The 16677-nt window shown below is 48.9% G+C and overlaps 1 protein-coding gene across 2 annotated transcripts in view; it reads right to left on the bottom strand.

The window, feature by feature from the left end:
* LOC144818754 (uncharacterized) overlaps positions 1 to 16677 on the bottom strand; it is a 250040-nt gene that overhangs the window by 212973 nt on the left and 20390 nt on the right. Inside the window, exon 2 of one of the 2 annotated variants that reach the window (XM_078676469.1) lies at positions 947 to 1073. In XM_078676469.1, coding sequence (XP_078532595.1) covers positions 947 to 1073 — 127 coding nt within the window. The remainder of the gene's footprint in view (positions 1 to 946; positions 1074 to 16677) is intronic. The other variant, XM_078676470.1, reaches the window with a different exon arrangement.

The raw sequence follows: 16677 nt of genomic DNA, 5'->3' as shown, positions 1-16677 counted from the left end.
CGTAATATAGCTCGTCTATGGGGGGTTGGGGAAGAGTCCGCCCAACGGTCAAAGGCTGGAAAAGAGACACGGACTGGAGTATGGTTGCAGACAGGGTGGTTTATGAAACCAGGGGCTGCCCCCAAAAAGTGGGAAAGGATCTGGGGCAAATGGAAAGTTCATAGGGGGAGTCCATGTGCCGCCCCATAGTAATGTCCTCGGAGGCCGAATTTACCAACTATAATACATTTGATTTAGATCGGGTGGGAGTATATTTTAAGTTCGGGAGTGAATCTATATGGGGTTAGACTACATTGGGTATGGTACACTAGCTATTTTTATGCATGACTACTCTGATGTACTTACTTACCCTTGTTTTGCTGTGTGCCTAATAAAAAGTTGTTATAAAAAATAATTCTGTACCTAGAATGGTCATCCTCATGTACCCTCACGTATACAAATAGAATTTGAGTTGCAACTCACATATTCCAAGTTTGGGTCCACAAAATCACCCATTGCTATACATTTTAGAGCAAGCGAGGATTGCAACTGATAAAACTGGTGTAAGAAGGCTGCCTAGTGTACAAACGACTGCCCACTTTAAACAGCGAGACATTTAATCTACCCAAGAGAAGATCTAGATTCAAAGACAGTTTACTTGGTGTATACTCTGAGAATTATATAAAATTGCGTGGAATTTCAAATCAAGGAATAATTTATAAAAAGAATGCCACTGAAGCCTATTTGAAGGCATGAAGTCACAGACTGGTTTATATTAATGATTCAGCCATATTCCAGACACCAGGTTCGCCTATCTGGATTGAGTACTACAAAATGAAAGTGAGAATCACTGTATGCTCTTATTAACACCAAGCTAAGCAGCATAACTCGGAATCAAACAATGTTCAGCAAATCATGGCGCTTTTGTACATTGGAAAGACCTCATGGACCCAGAGTGCTACGTTACCTAGGGAAACTAAAGCCTGGTGAATGTCTTTCATCACATTCTTGTAAAGCTCCTTCTGCCACTCGTGCAATAGCTTCCACTCTTCTTCGGAGAAGCAGGCAGCCACATCCTGGAACGTTACCTGTGGCTTGAAAAGCAAATATTTCAGAAGTGAACTGTATTCAAATGTGAGGTTTCATGAAGATATATTACATCAGACTAACAAATCTTTCAACACCTTTGCAGTCTGCCCTACCTTCCCCCACATGTCATCTGCAACCAGATCATACAAGCTTTAGTCTATTGACTTATTTACACAATTACAATTGGGGCAAGAGAAAATACATTTGAAAGATATCTACATTTAAACAGATATATAGTGATGATGCAGCCAGGGTGACTGGGAAGGTAAGAAGACATGCACAACCCTCTTTGCCATTTCCGGTGTTCAATCACAAACTTTTTTCCCCCTATCACTAGATCTGACTCGTGAAAGTTCAGGACTAAGACACACTCCCACAAAAAAAAACCTGTCAATTCAAACTCAAAGTGACAAAGATAACACGGTTCAAAATGAAGTTTCCAGTAATGCATCTCTTCAGTTTATTTTTACATGGAAAGGCACAAAGAATCCAAGGTTTTTTCACTTCCTTTTCGTAATCCTGAACTGCACAATGGTCTACTCTACTTCATAGCACTTAATTTTTCCTGAATTTCTAAAATGTAACTTCCCAACAGAATTCACCAGAAATCAAAGATTGTGCATTCTCAACATGAGCAGATAGGTCATGCATATGCCCTTCTACGATAAGCAGCAAATCTCCTTCCGATTGTTCTACCAATTTGGGTTTTTTACATTTCTGGCCTCTACCAACAGCAAGGAACTATTTTTTCAAAGAATCGGTCTTATTCGCTTGAAGACAGCAGGTTAGTTTAACTGGACACTATTATCAACCGAATTAGGTCTACCAATTCTTCTGATTCCCTGAGTCATGATGACTTGAGCATTAACTTAGAAATAATATATCCATTGGTGGGCTGTTACCTAGAATAATTGCTTTAATGGCATCTTTCAACACAGACTGAATATCTTTAACTTGGAAAGGTACCGTTGTAGTTCCGACTCTAATACTTCAAATTTCAAATTTCAAAAATACTTTATTCGGTTTACAAGTTTGAAAACCATAAAAGTTCACATTTCATTCTTAAAAATATAAAAACCACAAATATACATATAACAAACATATTACACAAATTCCCATTACATACAAAAAGAACTTCATTAGTTTTATAAGAGAGAGGAAAGATATTCAAGGGCACAACTTAATCGACGGTTGGAAAATTACTTAATAGAATACATTAGCCACATTTGTTTAGGGTCCCACACAATTTCTGTACCTTAAGCAAGATTTCAAAAAAGCAACCACAAATGGTATACATTCTGGCTTTAACAGTTGCATAAAATAGAGAGCGGGGCGAACCTGCTTAAAATTTAACTTTTTTAAAAATGGCTTTCAAAAAGAACCTCCGAGGGGCATCATAGAAACTACAAAAGAACATAAAATGCAGCAAATCCTGAGGAGACAAATTGTCGCAGCCACAGGGTGCTAACACTTGTCCTTTATGACACCCTCTCGGGACGGCCAGTAAAAGATGGAAATAATCCAGTAGGAACCTAGTTAATAAAAACCACTCTAATACTTATTATTGTCTTTCAATGTGTAAACCCTATCAAAGCTATTGGCTAAAATCTTACAATAGATTTAATGGTCAAGGCCAGGTAACTGGATTACAGAAGGTTGGTCTGGGAGATATAAAAAAGCTGATAGGTCTGCAATTTACCGCAACTATTCCAATTGTGCAACCTTGGTGAGCAAAGAATAACAAATTGGGGGAGGTTAATCGAAGTCACTTTCAAGGTGTCAATGTGTCTGCCTGCACAATCACCTACAAACTTATTACATCCCTCGGAATAGCCAAACTTAATCATGGGGTGATGGGCTGACAGGATCACATCAGCCACCACTGCTGGAAGCTGAAAGGTCCACTCTGAGCGGGAGATGGAGGTGTGCACTAGATCGGCATATTGCATCCTTCTCAGCAAGCCTTGGGCGATAAGAATTACTTTGCCCGGTCCTGCAGAATCTTCCTCAGAACCAGAGGAATCAAGGGTAAGGAGGATGGGTGGAAGGGGGGTGGGGGAGGGGGTGGGGGGGGAGACACATAGTATAGACAAAATGTTTACTTCACTTCAAACAAGTCTCCCAAAGCTCCTTGCAACGAATATTGAAGGGCACAGACTGTTCGGTAATGGGTGTGCCCCACAGGGTGACATTGTTCTGAACCACATCTGGATAGAGATGCAACTTGTGGTTGGCAAGATGATGCAGACTGAGACTGTCAGCTCTGGCATTGAGTGAAGTCACCCAATGGTTGCCTATGAGCAAGAGCCTGTTTTGGTACATCTAAGTCCACAGAAGGGGAGACCTTACGCCTTCCTGTTTGTTCATGTACTGCATCATGGTCTACAAACATGAACTGGATGGGTCAACCATAAAGGGACAGGGTGGCCAACAGCATGGCTAGCTAGGACGTGCCTCTCAGGAGCTCCCGGCGAGCTGCGTCAAAATCCGTCTTTAAACTTAGCCCTGAACCACCAAAAATAACAAGAGGGTCGCCGCGACACGGCTAGACCCCATAGAGACTACTTTTTTGGAGTTTGCACGATTGTGGCTAGCGAAACGCCGAGTTTGTCCCAGCACCTCGGAAGATCCGGCGGCGACAAGATGGCGGCCGTCGTGATGGAAAAATCGAGAACGGCGCTGAAATCAGGCAACCGGACCCCGTGATAGTTCAGCGTGGTGCGAGTCCGAGGGAGTGAGCCCCTGTGAGGTGCCAGGCAGACGGTGGGAGCTGCGGTGTCTGGGCGCCCCCGGCGGGACCGGCGTACTTTACCAATATGGCGGAGCCCGGGTGGTGAGGCGATACCGGGGGAGCCCCCCCCCCCCCTGTGGAGACGTCGGGACGCCGCCGACAAACGGACACTCTTCCAAGATGGCGGCCGGAGCTGCAAAGTAGTGCCCAAGGGAACTCCGGGCCTGCTCCTGGCCCCGCCGCCGTGCCTGTTCCCTGCAGCCCCCCAGGCTCTGCATAGCCACCCGTCTGGTGGAGCGGTCGGACCCCCAGGCCCGGCATTGCCCCCGCCGGTGTGGGGGTCTCTCACTGGTGTCCCTGCGGCCCCGTATCCAGCTGGGGAGCCCTTACCCCCCCCCCCCTGAGAGACTGGTAAAAACGCCAGGGGCTGAGGAAACTCGGGGGAGGGCTTCAATCCGCGAGCCCCGGACCCCACGACGGGGCAGCAGCCCTGGACATTAGGTGGGACGGCCGACGCGGCCTGCAATCCCGAGTTGAGGCAGACATAGGGGCACTGTCTGAGGCCGGCGCACAGCTGAATAAATGAGCCGGGGCTCCCGGGGAGTGGAAAAACGACGCAAGTGGCCCACGGCGACTGCGACTAGGGGAAGCTGAACAGCCCTACCTGGCAGCAGACTGCAGAGGTCGCTGGTCCCCGACGGCAGACAGATTGTCGGAGGCGGAGTGGGACACAAGCTGCCCTGTGGGCTCAACGCCGTGGAAACGCATGCCATGGGGAAGAAGGACACACTTCCCAAACCCACTAAACAGGGGCCTATGGACAATTTCGCCGCGCCGAGACAGTCGACGGATGTCCTCCCCGCTGCCTCTGGCGAGCGTTCAGATACTGACCTGCTGATAGGAGCCATCCAAGCGTCACGGGCCGACATCCAGGAATCCCGGGCAGCCCTAGAAGTCAAGATCGGCGAGGTGGGATCTGAGGTGACACTACTAAGGCAAGACTTCCGCAAATTATCGGACAGGATGACAACAGCTGAGACACGAAGGCGAGGCCGAAGATTCGATCTCCACCTTGAGAAAAGACATGGCAGAACTTAAAGCATCTAATCGCCAACTAATGTGGAAGGTGGACGATGCCGAGAATAGGGCGCGACGCAACAATCTGCGCTTTGTAGGTTTTAGAGAGGGAATTGAAGGGACGAATATGGCAGCATTCCTCTACTCCTGGCTAACTAAAACCTTCCCGACGGTGCAGTTCTCAACTTGTTTCATCATCGAAAGGGCGCACAGGGCCCTCCTGGTAAGGCCGCCGGAGGGGGCGAGACCTAGACCAGTTATCGCACCCTTCCTCAACTTCGCGGACTGGGACTTGATACTGCGTGAGGCCAGAAAGTTGGGGGATATCAGACTGGAAAACACAAACATTATGATATTCCCAGATTACAGCCATGAGGTGCAGAAACAACGCCGCTCCTTCGATGCAGTGAAGGCGAAACTAAGGTATTTACATATCTCCTACATGCTCCTTTTTCCTGCAAAGTTAAAGGTCATCTACAAAGAAAAGTCAATTTTCTTTACCCACCCGGAGGACGCTTGGCAATGGCTGGAGGAACGCCCTATACTCAATAGCAGGGAGACCGTTGGCCGCAGGATGACGGACGGGTCGCCGTCACACAGAACCCAATGGGAACTGCCAAAAGCACAGACACTGAAGTCCCGAAGGGCGAAGAGACAAACCCTGGCTACACCCTACCAACGACATGGCTCAGGAGGCACACGGCATGGACGTCGACCTCGCCGAGAGGAAGCGTCACTACGGGATCCAGGTACAGCTGTCTCCGAAGCCATGCTCGATCGGAGGGAGATGACGAGGACGAGGTGGGGAGCCGTACTTCTGGAGGAGAAGAAGAGGAGGGGGGGGTCGCGCTCAATTCACCCGCTGGTAGAGGCGATCCGAGATTTGGAACACGACACGTCGGGGCGGAACAGTGTCCCTGAAACTGACACTCAAGACTCCCACTCGTGAACAATGGTGGAACTGATTATGGCTACTGCAGCTCGTCGCTGGGGAGCACGCAAGTTGACACGCCCCTTTATATTTACATTTTCTGCTTTCACTGGTTTTGTTCTCAACCACACGACTGTCCAGATTGTTGTTATCAGTGCTTGTTTGGGGAGCGTAGCACTGCATGTTTTGTGTGGAATTGGTTAGAGCAGACTAGAGGGGGGGTTTGCGGGAGGGCGACAGGCCTTCTCCTACTCCTAGTTCTGCCTTGTGCAGGGTTGGGACTGGAAGGGGGGAAGGTGGGGTGGGGGGAGGGGTGGGGGAGTTCCGAGTTTACTTGAGTTGGGGAAGGGGGAGGGAGAGTTGGGGTAAGAGAGTAACAGTCAAAAAATGCAGTTGTGCACCACGGTGCTTCACGCCATACATCCAGAACAGAGACCGCCTCCCTTTTGATAACCCCATCTTAAATGGCAAATGACTTAGCGGCTCAGCAGGTGTGTGACAGGGGAGTCAGCGTCCTAACTTGGAATGTAAATGGATTGGGCTCTAAAGTTAAGAGAGGTCTAGTGAACTCCTACTTTCAGAGGCTAGATCCCGATATAACCCTACTACAGGAAACCCATCTTGAAGGAACGCACTGTGCCTTCATAGCCAGGGGCCGACACGAAGTTCTGGCTCATGCGGGCTATACGACCAATTCCAGAGGGGTAGCGGTCGTTATTAAAAAAAACACCCCATTTCATACCACACGCACTTGGATAGATCCACTGGGAACATATGCGGGAGTCCAGGGAACATGGAATAGATGTACATACACGATCATATCGGTCTATGCACCGCCCACGCTACAGTCACGCACGCTCAAGGCTCTCGCACAAATCCTCCTAGAAACAGCCGATTCTATCCAAATTGTGGGGGGAGATTTCAACGACGTGATGAACATAAGTCAGGACCGGTCTGGGACCGCAGGTAGGGGGGAACCGGACCACTCTGTCCCAACAGATTGCTAATATAGGGCTTACCGATATCTGGAGATGGCTACACCCTACTCAGATAGCCTATTCCTACTACTCAGGGGCCCACAAGGTGTTTTCGAGATTAGATTATATATTTATGTCTAGACAGTACTTGAATGTGGACGACACTGCAGAATATAAGGCTAGGGGCATCTCTGACCATTCACCTTTGCTGGTGAGGATAGGACACACCCGGGGCATTCTGGAGACCACTTGGCGCCTCGCGGCGTGGGATCTTCAGAATGCAACAATCCTGCGAGGCCTGACAGCAGACATTAAGGTTTATGTGGCCGAAAACGAGGAACAGGAGAGTCAAATGTCACCTTCTGGGAAGCCCTGAAACCGGTGTTAAGAGATAGAATCCAAAGCAGACTGGGGGAGGAAAGACGAAAGCTCCAAGCCGAGGTCATGATGCTAGAACAAACTATACTGGGTCTAGAGAGGGACTAACAGAGCTTGAAGCGAGATGAGACCCTTAGAAGACTGCTAGACGCCCAGACACAGTACAGAGAACTGGTTACTAATGAGGCGAAAACCCAATCCCTGGCCACCCTTCATCGTCTTTATGATGTGGGGGATAAGTCAGGCAAGCTACTGGCTTGGCTAAGTAAAAAGGAGCGCGCAACTAGATGGGTGGACCACGTTAGGAATACGGACGGGGTGATTGTCAGGGCTGATGCACAAATAGCTGACACATTCGCACCACACTACGAACTCCTTTCGCAGCCAGGGACCTAGGAACACGAGAGGAAGCTATACACTACATGCCACAGACGGACCTACCCGCGCTGTCTTCTGAGGCCCTTCTGGTGCTGGAGGCGGACATTACGGTTGACGACATATCTGAAGCTGTAGCCAGACTGCGACCGGGTAAAACACCAGGGCCGAACGGTTACCCGGCTGAGTTCTTTAAACGCTCGGCGGACCTACTGACCCGCCACTTAAAGGGTCTCTTCACTGGAGCTTATCAGGAGGGGGAGCTCCCCCCAGACCTCTCCATGGCTACGATTGTTCCGATATATAAAGAAGGCAAACCGCGAGAGGACTGTGCGTCCTACCGCCCCATCTCCCTCCTGAACACGGAAGTAAAACTTCTAGCGACTATTCTGGCGCTCCGCCTTAGGTCGGTTATCCCAGACCTTATCCATTTGGACCAAATAGGCTTCCTACCGGATCTGGCTACTCGATTGAACCTCAGGCGTACTCATAATTGGCTACATGAAGTACAGGGAAGGAACGACCCACACTGGTTTCTTTCCCTTGACGCGGAGAAAGCCTTCGACGCGGTCCACTGGCCTTTCCTTTATGCCGTGCTACACAAATTTGGTTTTGGCCCTAAGTTTCAGAGATGGGTCCAACTCCTCTACACTGCACCAAGAGCCAGGGTAAGGGTAAGCGGAAGGCTGTCGCAGGAATTTCAGATCCAGAGAGGGACCCGTCAGGGCTGCCCCCTATCTCCCCTCCTCTTTGCCCTTACCATTGAGGTACTAGCAGCCAGGATCCGACAAAATGAGGGTATCACCGGTTTTGAAAGAAACAGCGCAGACCCACACAAGAGAAGATATCACTCTATGCAGATGATATCCTTCTGTATATCATGAAGCCAGAGACCACGGTCCCGGAGCTTTGCGGGAGCTAGAACACTATGGTAGAAGAGCGGGATACACAATTAATTGGCACAAATCTATCTTATACGTCCCTGGTGGACGAGATCGCTGGGGGAGGCTGCCGGGACAACTGCTGACGACAAAGGAGGGCTTCCAATATCTTGGGATCTACATCACACTCGATAAGACGATATCATTCCAAAAGAACCTGGAACGGATCATGATGAACTCCGTGGCGGAGATGGACCGCTGGAGACAGCTCCCCCTCACGCTTCTAGGCCGAGCGGCCATATATAAAATGATCATCCTACCTAAATATCTCTATGCCCTACAGAACGAATACTACCCACTTCCACCAACATTAATAGCTAAAATCCACTCGGACCTGAGGACCTTTCTTTGGCTTGGTAAACAACCTAGAGTGGCCCTGACAACGCTCCAAAGACACCAATATAGTGGGGGGATCTCACTCCCTAACCTGGAGGTCTACTATTGGGCGGAACACATGACACCGATAAATGATTGGCTACATGCCCCGGCGGACCATCCCACTTACGCATTAGAGAGGCTTAAACTAATGCCACAGAACGTACTATACTATCTATATGGGGGCACGAGAAGGGCACCGCTCCTCCCAGCGACGACCCTCACACTAAATGCGTGGACTAAGGCCACACGGCGTATGGGTTGGGAGAGGAAGCCCACCCGGCAGACGCCGCTATGGCACTGCCAATGGTTAACGGAACTTAATAAACTACGAGGCTTCCGCAGATGGGACTACATAGGTATCTCCACTACAGGAGATGTGATCGCCAAAGGGGAATTGAAATCCTTTATGGCCTTAAAGTCCGAATTTGGGCTACACCACTCGCAACTCTTCAAATACACACAGCTGCGACATGCGTGGCAGGCCCAGAACCTCCAATTAAGCGACATCCCGGAATATGCACCGTTGGAGGGACGGCTCCTCCAAGAACGGATACAAGGAAAGACGGTCTCCCTTACATACAAAACCTTAACTAACAATATGCTAGGGGACCTGGCAAGGCTTAGACATACATGGGAAGCGGAGGTGGGAGGTATGGACGATCTAGACTGGGATATTGTATTAATGCATCCCCGGGAGGTGGCAATTAAATCGAGATTACGCCTTATTCAGTTCAAAGTACTGCACAGAACCTACTACGATAGAGTGCGACTCCATAGAACGGGGAAAATAGAAGACTCACACTGTGTTAGATGCAGTCAACACGACGGAGACTTTTACCACACCATTTGGGCATGTGACACGATACAAATTTACTGGACGCACATATTCACGGAACTGGGGGAGGTTTTGGGGGTTGCGCTCCAACAGGAACCCAAGCTGGCACTATTGGGCATGACTAATGAGGTAGACCTGTCACGCCCACTCCTCACCTTCCAGGGTACTGGCTCTTGTAGTGGCTAAAAGGGATATTGCAAAGTACTGGGGGTCACTGGAGCCGCCAGGATTGGAAGAACGGAGAAGGGGATTAGACCTTTACATGGCAGCCGAGAGAGTGACATATAAAGCAAGGGGATGCCCGAAAAAATTCCGAAGGGTCTGGACCAAGTGGCGGCATTACCACGAGTTGGATGGGGGGTTGTGAGGGGGGGAACTTGGAAATCTGACTCTTCAGTCGCAAAAGCATTGACTAGAGAGCTCTGGGGGGATACGATGTGAGAATTGTACCTTATGTCAATGGACATTGAACTAAGATGTGGCATATTGTGACGGAAATTTGTGGCTTTGAGGTGAGTGGGCGTGGGAGTAGAGGTATATATACTGCTGATTTCACGACTGTAATGTTGAGTTTTGATAAAATGCAAATAAAAATATATTTTAAAAAACAACAAAAAAAAACATAAAGGGACAGGAGGAAGCCTGTTAATGCAAGCCTGATTGCCCGGAGTTCCATCAGACTGAAGTGTAAGTTTTGCTCTTCTGGTGACCAGAGACTTCTTATTTCCAGACATCAGAGGCATGGCTTACCCAAAGGTGGACGCATTTATCACCATTGTGGCATAGTCGGTGGGGGGACAGAAGCACTTCCCTCAAGACAGTTTCTCCTCCGATCTCCACCAGCATAAACACAATGTGACATCTTTGGAGATCACAATGGAATCAAATAGATATTCCGGATGTTGGAAACACACTGCCTGTGGAGGCACCAATGGAGGGCCCTCATGTGCTTGTGTGGGTCTGTGACCAGGAAAATGTAAGAAGCCGACAGATGGAGAAGACTGTCAGACCTGGAGCCCGATATCCCTGCCGAAATATCGGAAGCATACCTGAATTACCTACATCTTTTGTGAAGAGAAGCACAGAGCATTGCCATATCTAGTACTGCCGCTATGAACAGGAGATGGTAGGAGGGCTCCCGGTGAAATATAGATACACGGACTGAAAAGCCCAAATTGAACAGGAGGGAAGCATTGAAGGAGTCAGTCCAAAGGGAAGACTGCAGATTGGTAATGAGTAGGATCCTCTACAAAGAGCAGGTAGTTCCTGTGTGATCTTAGGATGAGTATATGAGTATATGAAAATATGTGTCCTGAAGGTCGAGGAACACCATCCAAATCTCCATATCCACCGCTAGCAAAACCTGAATAAGGGACAGTATTTTAAACTTCTCCTTGCATAAGTGCTAGTTCAGGATTGGATAGAAAACCAGGAAGTACAGAGAGTACTCCCCCCCCCCCGCCCCATTCCCTGCTGTGTCACTGCTACCACCAGATGCAGTATCTGAAGATGGTCTCTTGGAGAAAAGGAGTCATTGGGATGATGGTGGGAGACAATCAGTGGGTCCCCTTGCTCCAAAGTAATTGCCTTCCAGGCACACAGAAAAGAGGATACATGTTCTCCCACTGGCATTGTGTGTCCTTTCACAGAACTACTGAGACTCCTCTGGTGGGATGAAGAGGAAGAGGTTGGAACTGTCAGCCACGTTCCTTGCCTTTACCTCTGTACTGACAGACCACAGGATTCTGAAGTTGGTGGCCGGACGGTGTATATTGGCCAGGTCTGTATTCAAATCCTCTTCCAAAGGCCTTGGGGCTTCCAAAGGGGCAAAAATCTTAAAGAGGCTGACTGAAGTTCCAGAAATCTTGCTGTGGCTCTTCCTTCCTGAAAATTGTTAGGTGGTGGCACTGTAAATGGAGCCAAAGGCAGCGTTGGAGTCTGCACGGTCATTGGTGTCAGAGCAAGCCCCAGCAGATGGTTGATCTCTTCCTGGCTCGTTTGGTACTTGCTAAAACACATGCAATGTAGTGGGCAGGGCACCCGAAGGAATACCAAAAGGTCCAATGGAGCCAGCAGATGCAAAAGAGAGGACTGCCGCTCTCCCGAATTTGTCAAACATGGTTTAGAGTTTTTCCACACCATATGGCAATGTCCCAAAATGATGGAATACTGCACAAAGGTAATGAGGATGATAGCTCAGACTGAGGAATTATCACTGACACCAGAGCCCTGAAAATGTCTATTGAATGTGTGGGAGCCCAATGACTTGACCCACCAGGCACAGGACAGGGCCACACTAGGGATTATGGTCGCAAAGCGCAACATTGCACAAAATGGGTGGGGGGGGGGGTCGGCGAATGTACCTACACTCGACTCGTGGTGCAGAGACATGGGCGGTGCCATGATAGCCGAAAGAAAAGTATTCGTTAATCGTGGGTGTCCCCGGAAGTGGAGTAAAATTTGGGGGACCTGGAACAAATTTAGGGGAGACATATGCGAGCCACCACAAGATAGAGAGGACGGGGGTTGGGAAGGAGAATTATAAAGAGGGGTGTATCAACAACACGAGAAATTATACAAAAAGATGGGGTGTGATGCATGCTACTGAACTACATGTACCAAAAATGTATGATTTTATACTGGAAATTTACTTTTTGCCAGCAAGATATCCTGACAATATGTACTGTGATTCTATTGAATTTAATACAAAAAAAATTCAAAATCAAAAATGGCTTAGAGAAAAAAAAGACAGAGTGCCACCTGTTGACAGTAACTCTGGGTATGCCGGTGTTGGTATCTACTACGGTACTGGAGGAGGCAGAGGTGCTGGTGCAGAGGAAGGTGGTGCCGGGAAGCCTGGGGAGACAACTTCACAAGCTGCAGTTCTGAAAAAGAGAGCACTGACAATGGTGTGTCCAAACTAGGGCCCTGAAAGGGATTATCCTGATCCTAGAAATCTGCCCGCAGAGCAGACAGGATGGGTGGGTTTGTAAGAAATCTGTGGCTAGATATGGTCTCTACCAGATAAGGAGCTACCGATGGTAAGTAACTTGTTCATCTGATAGAGACTTCTAGCTGCAGATTCCTGACCTTTGAAAAAATACCCAAGCAATACCATCTTCTGTGGTACATCTGCAGGCAAGTTAAAACTAGGAAGTCCAGCAGGACCGAACGGGCGAAATGCCCATCCCTGTGGACCTGACCTTACAAGCAGTAATGCTTGGTAAAGGTGTGCAAAGAAGCCCACGCTGCTGCCTGGCAGATGTCCAGGACTGGGACTCCACGTGCCAATGCAGTGGTCAAAGTTTTAGCTCTGGTGGAATGAGCCTTAAAGCCTTCAGGAGACTGCTTCTTTGCCAATGCTTTGCCGATCCTAATGCAGAGAACGACCCATTGAGGGATGATCCGTTTCTGCACCGTTCGACCTTTCATCTCCCCAACATATCCCACAAAAAGGTGGCTGTTCACCCGGAAATCTTGTGTGCCGTCCAGAAAGAACAAAATTGCTCTTTTGGGGTCCAGGCAGTGGAGTCGCTCCTCTTCCTTAGAGGGAAGCTGAGAAGCATACAAGGTTGGCACGGTGAAAGATTTGCCCACATGAAATGATGTTACCACTTTCCGCAGGAAAGCGGCCCTAGTACAAAGAACCAGTTTGTCCGGATAAACGGGTAAGATCGGAGGCTTAGAAGATAAAGCTTGCAGCACGCTCACCCTCCGGTCAGATGTAATTGCCACGAGGAAGGCTGTTTTATTCATGAGCAGCCAGAGGGGACAGTTGTAAAGAGGCTCGGAAGGAGCACAAAAAGTATGTGAGGACCAAATTACGGATCCACTGAGGCAGATGGGGAAACCTATTTACAAGGCCCTTCAAAAATGTATTCACCATAGTGGACTTAAATAAAGAGGGTTGTCAGGCAGCCGCAAGAAAAAAGACAGAGCAGAAAGGTAACCTTTCAGGGTGCCCAAAGCAGAGCCCTGGTGGGCAAGGGTAAGAATAAAAAGCAGAATATCAGAAAGGGAGGCAGACAGTGGGTCAATGGACTTTTCTGTACAAATCGCTTCCAAATGCAGGTATATACCGTCTTCGTGAAAGGACACCTGGCTGCCAGAATAACATTGCAGACTTTGGGAGCAAGGTTGAAAGCTATCAACTGCCGCCGCTCAATCTCCTGTGACAGAAGATCCTCCCGAAGGGACAGCCTGATCGGAGGATTGCTACTCACGTGCAGAAGCTCGGGATACAAGACTCTCCGTGCCAGTCCGGAGCCACAAGGGTGACTTTGGCCCAGTGGTTCCTGATCTTCTTGAGAACTCTGGACAGGAGTGGTATGGGCAAAAAGGCATACAGGAGGCCTGCGCTCCACTCTAGGCAAAAAGAATCTCCGAGCAAGAGCCGCCTTGGAAACTTCAGCACACAAAACTGTTGACATTGTGCATTCTCTGCAGAGGCGAACAGATGTAACCAAGGCTCTCTTCACAACTGGAAGAGAGCATGTGCCCCAGCCGGGAAGAGACGCCATTCATCATCCGCAAGGCATCCAAGGCTGAGTTTGTCTGCTCTGGCGTTCAGTTAACCTGCTAGGTGTTAAACCAACAGGGATATGCCCTGCTTTTCCAGCCATGTCCAGAAATGCAGGGCCTTTTGACAGAGGGTGCTCGATCACACCCCACCCTGTTTCTTGCACTACCACATGGTGGCGGTGTTGTCCTTGAACACATGCAGCAGCCTTCCCTTGGTGGAGGGTAGAAAGGCTTTCAATGCCAGTCGGATCGCACGGAGCTTCAGCTTATTGATGTGGAGTCCGAATTTCGGATTGAGACCAGAGTCCTCTGATCTACACCTCCCCATATGGCCACCCAAACACAGAAGTGACGCATCTTTCATTACCATGATATCTGCTTGGTGAAGCGAGAAGGGTCTGCCTCTGACCCAATCACAGTTCCTTAGCCAATACTGCAGGTCCTTTGCAGTTCCCTCAGAGATCTGGACCATGTCGGAGAGATTCCTCTAATGCAGCGCCCACTGGAACTTCAGGTGCCACTGCAGAGACCACATAGGTCATCTGGCATGCGTCAACAGCAGGATGCAGTCAGTCAAGTTACTTTATTCGATAAATTAATATCATAAAAAGACATTGGTACAATTAGATAAACATTACAGACAGTATAAACGACAATATTACACAAAATATATCCATTAAAAATGTAATAAAAACAGGCTAAAACAGCAATATTCTCTTTTAACTAACAATTGCTACATCATTGACATAATCTGTGAAAAATTCATTCTAATCAGGATCAATCAAAGTCAATGGAGCACAACTGGTCTTGTTCCTAGTCCGCACAGCTACTACTAAAAAACTAGCAACATGAAATATTATGTGGTGCGTATTTAATAATTGTAGGTACAAGAGGGCTGGCCTGACCTGTAAAAACCCAGCCTCCCTTAAGATAGGAAGCAGGAACTTCTTCCTGGGATCAGAGTAAAAATCGCAGAACATAAAAAAGTGAAGGGTGTCCTGTGGGAAAAATTGTCACATTTATTGGGGCTAGCCTTTTCCAGGATGCAGGAGGCCATGAGGACCGGCAGCCTCAGTCAGTCTAACTAAAACTCGGGCTAGAGGCTGACACATCAGTATCATAGCTTGGATATCCTGGACTCGCCGCATGGGAGGATAAGCCCAAAACTGCACTGTGTTCAGAACAGCCCAGATGAAAGGGAGCGTCTGAGAGGGAGTCCGGTATGATTTCGACACATTGATAGTGAACCCCAACGAATGCAGGAGATTCACCGTAGTGTGGAGGTGGGAGACGACAGCCTGGGGTGAGCTCGCCAGTCATCGAGATAGGGAAGACTGTCATCAATGACCAGCGCAGATGAGCTCCGACCAATGCCCTAAACCTTGGTTAGCACCCAAGGGGTGCGGGTAAGGCCAAAAGGAAGCACAGTGAACTGAACTCTCATGGCCTACCGTAAACGATTGGCAGGCAGGACGGGGATGTGAAAATAAGTGTCCTGCAAGTCCAATGCCACCATTCACTCTTCTGGGTCCATGGCACACAAAACCTGAGCCAATTAATGCATTTTGAACTTCTCCTTTTTGAGGAAGCAGTTGAGGGTTCAGAGATCTAGGATAGGATGAAGACCCTTGTCCGTCTTGCAGACCAGAAAGTAGCGGGAATAGCAACTACGGCCTACTTCTGGCACCGGAACCCTCTCTACGGCTCCCTTCACCAAGAGAGCCATGACTTCCACGCAGGGCAGTGACAGATGCTCCTCCGTCAGCCAGTCCTAAGATGGAGGCATGGAGGAAGGGGTGATCTCCTAGGGGAGGGAGTAGCCGTTCGGACAATCTGCAGAACCCACCTGTCCTTTGTTATGGATTGCCAGTGGTGGAGGTGACAGTTGAAGGCGATAGCGGATCCTGCCACCAACTGGGTACCCTTGATCTAAAAGGGCAAGATTAGGAAGGTTTGGATACTGCGGGTGTGGGGGAGGCTGGAGGTGGCTGGACCAGAGCACTGGCTACCAACCCATGAGGTCAGTAAGAACTGTGCTCTTGGGCAAGCAGAGGCTGGGAAGTTTGTGTGGGACGGTGGAGATAGGGATGGCACAGTTGGAGTAGTCGAGAAGCCCAAGGGTTTGGCGATAGCCCGCAAGTCCTTAAAGCATTCCAGAACCGAGACGGGTGTCATTGAAGGGCATGTCCATAAAGGAAGCCTGGATATCCCCCCGAAAAGCCAGACGTTCTCAACAAGGAATGGGAACTGAATGCCACCGTTGACGAAACCGCTCTGCCCAGTGAGTCGGTCGTGTCCAAGCCACAGAGTATAGTGAACTTTGCGGCATCTCTCCCGTCTTAAATTGCTTGGGATGGAATGACCAGAGCCTCTGCTAGGACCGGTGGTAATACTTGCGCAACCATTTCCCACAGTGTGCGGGAATAGCACCCCAATAAGCAAGCAGTGTTCACTGACCATAATGC

The sequence above is a fragment of the Lissotriton helveticus genome, chromosome 2_1, assembly GCF_964261635.1.
Source record: "Lissotriton helveticus chromosome 2_1, aLisHel1.1, whole genome shotgun sequence".
NCBI classification, from domain to species: domain Eukaryota; kingdom Metazoa; phylum Chordata; class Amphibia; order Caudata; family Salamandridae; genus Lissotriton; species Lissotriton helveticus.
Note: the sequence above shows the minus strand (reverse complement) of the source record. Positions and strands in the feature narration are given on the sequence as shown.